General features: G+C 35.9%; 1 protein-coding gene across 1 annotated transcript; it reads right to left on the minus strand.

Annotated features, from left to right (window-relative positions):
• Positions 1-221: 221 nt before the first annotated feature.
• Positions 222-723, minus strand: LOC120143891 (E3 ubiquitin-protein ligase RHA2A-like). Its single transcript, XM_039158098.1, has one exon. The coding sequence runs from the start codon at positions 711-713 to the stop codon at positions 222-224; it is 492 nt and encodes a 163-aa protein (XP_039014029.1). The 5' UTR covers positions 714-723.
• Between the last annotated feature and the right edge of the window lie 9,326 nt (positions 724-10,049).

Raw genomic sequence — 10,049 nt, forward strand, 5'->3', positions numbered from 1 at the left:
TATTGCTTTGGTTCGTGGTATTTTTGACTTGCTTAATAGAAACTGACAGATAGATTTCAAGCTTATCCGACGAGAAACAAATATTGCTGCTGATTTTTTGGCCAAGTCCGATATCGATGGTGAACTCTTGACTATTGACAGTGCTCCACCTGGTCTTCATGAGATTTTGAATCAGAATATAGCAAGATCTCCCATCGAATAAATCTCGAATCACCAAAATCTCAGGCCAAACAAAACCAGGCGAATAAATCTTGACCAACGCGCTTACGCGTGCAATTCACGCTCCGATCAACGGTTTTCAGAGGGGATCGACAAAGCGGGCAATTAAAATTGAGATGATCGAGCCAGCCATCGAAGCAATCCTTATGGAATACATGGCAGCAATCCAGTTTCCTCACCTGTTCCCCATGTCTCATCCCGCACAAGCACAGGATGCAATCGGAGCCCTTTCCGCCGCCGCAATATTCGTACGAGAAGGCCTTGTTTAAGTTGACCTTCTCGGCGAGTACCATGAGGGTGGAGAGGCCGGAACCTATGATCCCGACGTCTTCCATGGCGGTGGTGGGCTGTTCCGGGCAAAGGAAAAGCCCAAGTGCATGGAGGAAACCAAAGAGGAGACTCCGGAGATAGCCGACGCACTTTGCGATTACGGCTACGAGGAGAAGCGGGATCGAATCGGAGGACACGTCGTTTAGCTGGCTTTGTAATCCCATACTTTTTTAAATTTCAAGGGGGGGGGGGGAGAGGACAGGGTTTTGAATGGGAAGTGAGATTTATATGTATGAGCTGAAAAACGGGATGAGATTAAGACCATGTGTGGCTTTGTACGAAATTATTTATTCCTTTCTTATTTTATTTTCCATACGCATTGCCAGTGGTGTTTTCGTATTTTTATTTTTGCATATTCGAATATTCATTTCATGTCTGTATTTTATGTTGGTGTTATGTAACGTTTGTGTCATGTTATATTTGATTAAGGGTCAAGATGGAATGCTGAATCGATTACTCCTTACTCAAAAGAATATACAATTTATTATTCTTCGTAAGTTTAAATGTCTCCAATAAATAATATTGAATTTCGGTACTGTTTCAATCTAATTCTCTATTGCATTTTCAATCAAAAATAATTTTTGTATTGAAAATAATAGAAAACAAAAACGTTTGAAATAAAAAAATTAGTAAGTTTTTAAAAAAATAAAGGATTTATCGAAATATCTTTCAAGTATCATCTAGTTTTATTATACCTACTAAAGACATCAAAACTACTCAATCAACACATGTTAATGTCGTTGAAGATAATATCAGTGAAAATGACGAAACTAATGATGACGATCTTGTTGAAAAACAATTAGTATGAAAAAATCTAACGCGAAGCTGATAACCATCACACTATGAAACTCATTCGATATGAAATTATTGGTGATATAATCTTTTTTCTTTTTTTATTATTATTTATTAATATTATAACTTTTATAATAATATTATTTTTCAGTCCGAAATCTGTTGATTAAACTGTCATGCATAATAAAGATATATTTTGTTAGTAGTATCTTTGCTCTACGTATCTAGACATGATGTAATTATAAGAAGTATGTGGCAATTTAAAAGCAATTTTTTAATAAATGATATTTAAATAAAAGAGCCTTTATTATATTCTAAACTAAACCAATTCATCAGGATTAATTAATACTCGCGCATAATAAGGTTTTAACTTGTGGAATAAAACTTGGGTGACATAAGCTATACATACAAGGACTAAAAGCAATAATCCCACAATTTCTAAGGTCAAGCCGACCACGTCTTATTATTAAGCTCACCGCACCGACCTTTTTTTAATTTTATTTTAATTGTTGTGTGCGAATATGTGATGTAGATAGCCTAGATTTTGGATTTGCTTACGTTACACTGTTGTTTTCGGTAGGTATTTCAATTCACGTTTGGACACCTAAAATTCAACACTCCCATTATAAGATTTAATCATTGAGATCTGATTGATTTATTTGTAGGTAAATAATAGTAAGTTAAATATATGTAATTTTTTTTAATTATTTATCTATTTATTATCATTTTTAATTTTTAAATTATTCATATATTATTATCTAAATTTATAAATATTGTGTATTTAAATTCGTAAAAAATTTAAGATAACGTGTTTAATATTTGAATCTATTAAAATAAATTATCAATGCCTGAATTTGTTACAAGTAATATTAACTTGGTAATTTAGAGTTAGATTATAATATTTGAATCCACGATTCACATAAATAATGTGAATTCATCGTATTCATATAAAGTAAATTATATTTTTTCCGACATACATGTAACTTGATTTTTTCCTATCTTCTCCAACCCTGCTTGTCCACTGGAAGAAGAGCTCGTATAGAATCAGGTGGATCTCGCCATTCAGAAAATCCTGCATTCACCACGTATCCGTAGTGTACAAGAGCCTCTGCAGTTTCATTTGCTTCCCGTGGGATGAGATTAAACTCAACCGTCCATCGTCGTTCCAGCATCTACTTATAAGAGTCAGTTTATTGTTTTGACTGTGGGTTGTAATCAGATTGATTGCTTTAGTGTTGTTCATCTCTATCGTGACACGTCTTGCTCCATACTTCCAGGCTAGATGAAGTCCATCCAGTAGTCCTCAGAGTTCAACTTGGAGCACTGAGCAATAACCGATGTTGTGATTAAAGCCCACAATCCAATCACCGTCGTGGTTGCGGATGATGCAATCACTCGCAGCGTCTATGGAATTCTATTTGACTGCTCCATCAGTGTTTGAGTTTAAATGTGCCAATATTCAACGGTTTCCAGGCTTGGTTCCTTTTTGTCCGATTGGTATGCTAGGGAACGTTCTTCTGTCTAGCTGATACTGATTGAGCCTAAGCTCGAGAATATTGGATGATCTCATCCGAGGACCATCTCACACCGTTGAATAGGAGATTGCATCGTTGCTTCCAGATTCTCCAAATCATTATGCTAAACATGTGCCTTCATTTATATGATCTGCCATCAATACCTACAGTATTATTCAAATTAGAATGCAATCAATTATAAAGGGGAGGGGAGAAGAAACTCCCTGCTCTTTGATTCGGCATGATTTGCATCCAGATGTTCTTAGTGGCTGAATAGTCCCTTAAGGTATGGATTATTGTTTCATCACAGCCCCGCAGATCGGACTACTAGGATCCGACGAAATGCCTCGTCTGGTTCTTTCCATGTTTGTCAAGAGTCGATTATTCAGAATAAGCCATATAAAATTCCTAACTCTTTAGAGGCCATTGAAATTCTAAGCTAGATTCCACATATTGTCTCTTCGATCCCAGTCCTCATAACGGAGCACATGATAAGCGGTTCTAACCAAGCAGTTTCCTGAAGGTTCCTAGAGCCATATGGGTTGATCGGCTTGAGTGTCTTTGGTTGGAGGAGGGATAGCAATGATGTCCCGAATAATGACTTCGTCCAGCGTGGAATTCAATTTGTTTAAATTCTAGCTGCCATCGATGTTCGTGTAATCATTGACCATAGCGTCGCGATCAACAATCTGGGTTCCATTAATTTTTGTCCTTAATCGGACGATTGTCCGGGATCCAGGCATTCGACTAAAAATTAGTACTTTGTCCGTTTCCTAGAGCCTAGCAAACATTATTGCGAATAAAGCACCACTCCTTGGATAAGGAGCAACACACATAGGAACAATTTCTCTAGTTAAGTTGATTGGGGAGATGTGTGTTTAACTTATATTTGGATCGACAAAGCTTAACCCAAAAGGCTTCAAGATGCGTTAGAAGGCTATAGCAAAACTAGATAAAAAAAATGCTTCATTTTGTATTTGGAGAGGTCGGAGGCCTAGACCCCATGGGATGTGGTTGGCAGTGTAACAACCGAAAATTTGAAAAAAATATATTTAATTAAAATTTGAGGATTTAATTAAGTAATTTGGTAAAATTGGGGACAAAATTGAAAGTTTCTAAAACTTGTAACTTATTTTAGAGATTAAATAAATTCAGGGATCAAGCCCTAAATTTACCCCTGGAGGGTTGGCATTCACGTATTATAAGCGTGAAATTCATTCTGAAATCAGAATGAATTTCACCAAATTTCCTCCCTCAAAGCCCCAACTTCCAACCACGATCCCAACGTCGTTTGAATTTCGATCGTCGTTTTAAAACCACCATCGTGTTCATCATCGAGCGAGGAACAAACCCCTTATATTAATTGAAGTGAAACACTACCAAACGCCAGGAATTTCAAGTCAAAGTCTCGACGTTTTTTTAGCACAATCGTCGAGAAAATCTTAAATTCAACGCCGATCGTTGCTTTGTTTACGACATCTCCCGCACCATCGTGTTCCTTGTGTCGTTTCGAGTCAGCCGGTGTCATCCTTGGTCTCCGTCGACGGCGGCGCGTGGGGAGGTGAAGCGGTCAAAGTTCCCGATTTGTTGAAATCGAGCTCTCCACTGTTCAAAAATTTGAATCGAGCTTTGTAAGTATCTCGAAATCGCTCAAAATAATTTTTAGAAATTTTTTTCGTGAATTATAGGACACGGGAGGAGGTCCCATGCGCCCCCACGTGCCGCCACTGCGCATGGGGAAGGCTCGGCCAGTGGTTGAAACTGGTTTGACCGGTTTTTAATCGGTTTGACTGGTCCGACCCGATCCGTTGACCCCCTTTGACCAGAACTTTGACCGACCATTAAACGACCGTTAATCTTTTCCGAGTATACTTATCCTGACATTTTTTGATGTTCCGAATCCGTTTTTGGGGTCCGTTTCACCAAATTCAAACCCGAAAGTCTCCAAATTGTCAGTCAAACCCTTTGAATTTGACCAAGAATTTAAATATCTGAAAGGTCATACTTTATGTTTTTCAACGTCCTGAATCTGATTCCGAAGTCCGTTTTGCCAAATTATGACCCGAAATTCCCAAATCAAGCACGTGAACCCAAAAAGGGCTGAGTATTTTAGTATTTTAATTATTTATTTGAGATTTGGTTAAGGAATTGACTCAATAAAAATATTTTATGAAGGTACTCATGTTTCACCTGAGCGAGGATCAGTTAGGTCCGAAGTTATCCGTTCGTCAGATCAGTTCGAACCGCGTACTACAAGAACTACCCATAGGTTTTCGTATATTATTATTTAAATAAAAATTAAGATTATTTATATTAGGATTCCAATATAGATTTTTCCAATTCGTAGGATCTAGCGCTGCAGCAGAACGTGATCAACAAACCCAGTAATAAGCTTCCCTATCTGATTTTTCAGACTGTTACAGGTGTGTTTCCTGACAGTGTAACATTACTGTTTTAAAGTATATATATATCTGAATACTATGTATCTGATATCTGATTTACCGTATATTTCTGATATGATTTCTGGTTACGGTATTTTATACCGATTTATGAATACTGATTACCCAATATCTGAATTATCATACATTACTGATTTGATTTTTTTTTATTTCTGTATTTCTTCTTATAGTTTTCAAGCTTGAAACATTCTTATGTTTTTAAAGAATTATTTATTGTTTTACTCAAAATACATTCATATTCAATATTATCCTTGGGGGAAATATTGTTGGAGGAAGATTATCTGCAGGCTCCTCAGCTATGTGCTCAGGGCCTTACTGGTTGTGCGGGGTGTATGGTTATGGGGAACCTACACAAACATATTGTGAAAGGATGGGGGTAGTGGTCATGTTTTCAAAACATGTTGCATAAACAAATTTTATTGAAATATTTTATTAGTATATTTTTTTATATACTGTATGGAGCACACTGGGCTTTTTAGCTCATTCTATAGTTTTTTTTCAGATAACAGTAGACCGTAAGCTAGCAGATTTGGCATCAGGGGAGATCAACTACTCATTTTGTACGAAAGTATATCTATATATGTTTTTCAGTTGTGTTTGGTGACATGTATTTGCTATCGTTTTGGATATATATGTATTATTAATATTTTGTTCTGTATTATATTTAATGTATTATAAGTCATATTTAAAAAAAATCTCTGAATGGGATATGTGACCAATTAGGTTTGGGTCTAACTTACAGACCGGGTCTAGGGGGTTTCATTTGGTAGTATCAGAGCTTTTGATTTTAAATACTCGGACTGTATATGGGTCCTAAACTTTAGATTTTTAAGAAATTTTGAAAAAATATTTTCACCTTATATTATGATTTAAAGTTTTCTCGAGATCCCTGATGCTAATCTGACATATGTTTCAAATTATTTCTGTAGAGCCTTATAGATCCAACGATGAGTGTTGCTAGAGGTCGTAGGGCAGGACGTGGACGTGGTCGAGGATGAGTCACTCGATCTTCTGTTACGATAGATGAACCGATGTCACCACGTGATCCTCCTGTTCCGTAAGTAGATCTGACCCTTTCTCCTGATGATCAGTTTACTCCTATGAGAGACCCTCCCGTCACTGGAGATGAGAATACTGACATGAACGAAGACGCCATTAATAGAGCTATATTTCGCATGTTTCAGAGAGCTGCCAGAGCCCCTAGTAATATGACGGTGGTTGAGATTTCAAATTCTCTGGTCGCTGCTGGTGTAGTTCCATTCGAGGGTATTACTGGTGGACCTCCGATAGACGCTGAGTATTGACTGGAAGACACAAAGAGGATTATGGATGAGATGGACCTCAGACCTGAGCAGAAGTTGAAGGGGGGCCTAACTATGTTGAAGAAAGAAAGCTTCAGATGATGGCAATCAATTTCTGGTAGTATTCCGAGGAACCAGTTAAAATGGGATCTTTTCAAGACATGTTTTTGGAGTCGTTATATTGGGGAGAGAAATCTGTAGGAGCGACGCCAGGAGTTTCAGGATCTGGAGTAGGGTAATATGTCTGTTATGGACTAAGAGGTTGAGTTCATCCGATTGAGCCGTTATGCTCCTGGACTTGTAGACATAGAGACAGATAAATGCTTGAGGTTCGAGAATGGACTCCGGTATGAGATCAGGAGTTGAGTCGCTACCCACAGAGAGAGGAATTTCGATGCATTAGTTGAGATAGCCAAGACTGCTAAGGAAATAGAGAGATTGGCAGGGAGCACAGGAGAGATAGAGATCGAGCTCCAGACCGATTCAGGAGGCCATCTGGTTCTTTTGATTCTTCTGCACACCTTAGCAAGAGAGGTAGAGGTGTAATACCCCAACCCGTATCCGACCCGGATACGAGTCCAAGAAGTCACATTGACATTTCAAAACCTCTATTCTTGCAAAATATCAAAACATTTGAACTCATTTTAAGAAAATAACACAATATTCTATTAAATTGTGTTTCGTATAAAATTTCCAATCAAAAACGTATTTATGAACAATAAAATACGTATAAACAGTACCGTATAAACAATACCTACTACAGTACCTGAATGTTAAAATTTTCCAGATTCAAAGAGGGGAACCGATTCCCCTGCTACAGGGAACCGATACCCTGCTACGGTACTACTACAGTAACTTTCGTAAAATACGTATAAATTCATAAAATTTAAAATGTTCATCTCTATACATTTACCATTTACATATATATATATATACATTTAAAACATTATAAAATTCAATCATATGATTTTACAAAACCGATTAAAACATATCGGATTTAAACCTTTATTTACATGCCAACCACTATCATTGTTACAAAATACATACTATACATTTATTTTCTGATCTGATCTTTGGAAAAGAGAAACTGACCTGTCTTGCATAACTTTTACCAATCTTCCTCTTCTCGGAACCTACGCATGAAACAATCACACACTAAGTCGTTGACTTAATGAGGCATATTAAAATAAACTATAATCATATATCATTTCATATAAACAAAAGGTATACATATGCAAATACTATCATATCATATAAAAACATATATCATTAACATGCCTTTCAATACTCATATTATTGTTACTAATTCCTTGTGATCATATAAGCATGTGTTGAACATTTCTATACATATCATAGAACACATATATTTCACAAATAAACACACATAAAATCCTATAATCCATGCAATACCTTTCATATCATCACAAGCATATGCATCTTATATAATTGTATTTGTTAGTGTCTCTTTATTAGCCCATGGTACACTGGTGAGAAATGAAGGTATGTGAGCACACTGAGGTTGTGCACAAATGCTGTCACCACAGCTCGTATAAATTGCACCGAAGTGCCACGTAGAAATTATCCCGAAGGACCACGTAGAGATGCACCGAAGTGCCACGTAGAAATTGTCCCGAAGAACCGCGTAGAGATGCACCGAAGTGCCACGTAGAATTGCACCGTAGTGCCATATAATATGTCCCTAAGGGCCACATAGAAATTCCTTAAGAATCATATATATATACCAAGGATCAAGTAAGTGTCTCAAAAGACCTCATACATGCTCCAAAGAATACATATACGTCCCGAAGGACCACGTAGAATTTATCCCGAAGGACCGCGTAGACCCTCTACTCTTGGCATGCAAACTAGACCTATAGCTCTCATATCATATAACATGGGCATTATTCTTATGCTTCATATATTCATGTACTCATATCATTTCTCTTATGATCACATATCACATGTGCATATAATCACGTAGTTTACTTTCATGTCACTTTTCATATGAATTCATATTCATATGTCACATAGCTCGTATCACTTTACATGGATTCACATAAACATATATATCATTTGATTCATGTCTTATTCTTATATCATCATATATATTTCATCTATGTTTCATCACCTAACCTCATATCATATAACATGCTTTATTCTCTTATGTTCACATGGCATATAATGCATACAAATTATATTCATATATGCCTTTACTCACAAATTCATATATCATACAAATCATGTCATCTCTTGTTCTCATATGCTTCACATGCATCACATATATCATATAGCACATATAAGCACATATCAGTTCATATAATCAAGTATACATTTCATGTCATTCACATCCTTATAATCAATACTCCATACACTATAACTATTGGAAATAGACTTATCACAAGTACAATTTCTTATAATCTTTATAAACTAAAATGCACTCATAAAAATTATATCAATCATATAACATTTTAGGAGTCACTTCTTACCATAGTAACTCCGTCACTGGCTCATCGCAAGCCAATATTTTTCGATAGCATCAGTACAATTAAATTGCACTCACCTTAGCCTTGCTTTGATTCAATCCTAATCCTTTGATTATTCCGGAACTTGTTTAGGCTCAATATCTACATAAATATAACATTTCAAAACAACTATCAGAAGCCTAAACTTTAAACTTGATGTTAATAACTTAAACCGGTTTTATGAACCAAATTCCATTTTTTTCATTTAGGGGGGAATCAATACCCCCCCCAGGGGGGAATCTGTACCCCCTGCACAATCTGGAAATTTCGTTTAAACCCAAAAAAATCATTGTTCATGCCCGAAAATTCACTATAACAACTTAAATTCTTCATCTTTCATTCACTTTTCTATTCTTAACTCAAATATACATACTTAAACTAATTTATATCCATTTATTTCATCTTAAACCTCAAAATTCTATTCTACATATAGAAATCAATAATCATACCAAATTTTTCATGTTATCCAAACTTAATTCTAACACTTCTAACTTCTTATCCTCATAGATGACAAGTCAAATTCAACTTATCAATTCTATTCCAAGATTTCATTCAAGAACTCAAAATCTTTAATCTCTCATATACCTTTCATCTTATTGTTTTAGAACAAATTAAGCTTTCCTTAAGCTTAATTATCATCTAGTGATCAAAACCCAACCTTTGATTCAACAAATAATCAACAAAAATAGAAACTCACCTTTTCCTAGTCTTCCACGGTTGGAGAAGAAGAAAGAAGGAAGAAGATGAAATGTTTTCATCTTCACACGTTTTTATCTCTTATTAAAGGGATAAAAAATATATTTCATGATAAATGACCATTTTGCCCTTTAATTCTTTGGATAATTACTATAAACTTTCAGGAAATATCCCCAAATAAATCATTGAACTATTCAACTATTTTACTTTAATCAC

The sequence above is a fragment of the Hibiscus syriacus genome, unplaced genomic scaffold (assembly GCF_006381635.1).
Source record: "Hibiscus syriacus cultivar Baekdansim isolate YM2019G1 unplaced genomic scaffold, ASM638163v2 tig00110864_pilon, whole genome shotgun sequence".
Classification (NCBI taxonomy): domain Eukaryota; kingdom Viridiplantae; phylum Streptophyta; class Magnoliopsida; order Malvales; family Malvaceae; genus Hibiscus; species Hibiscus syriacus.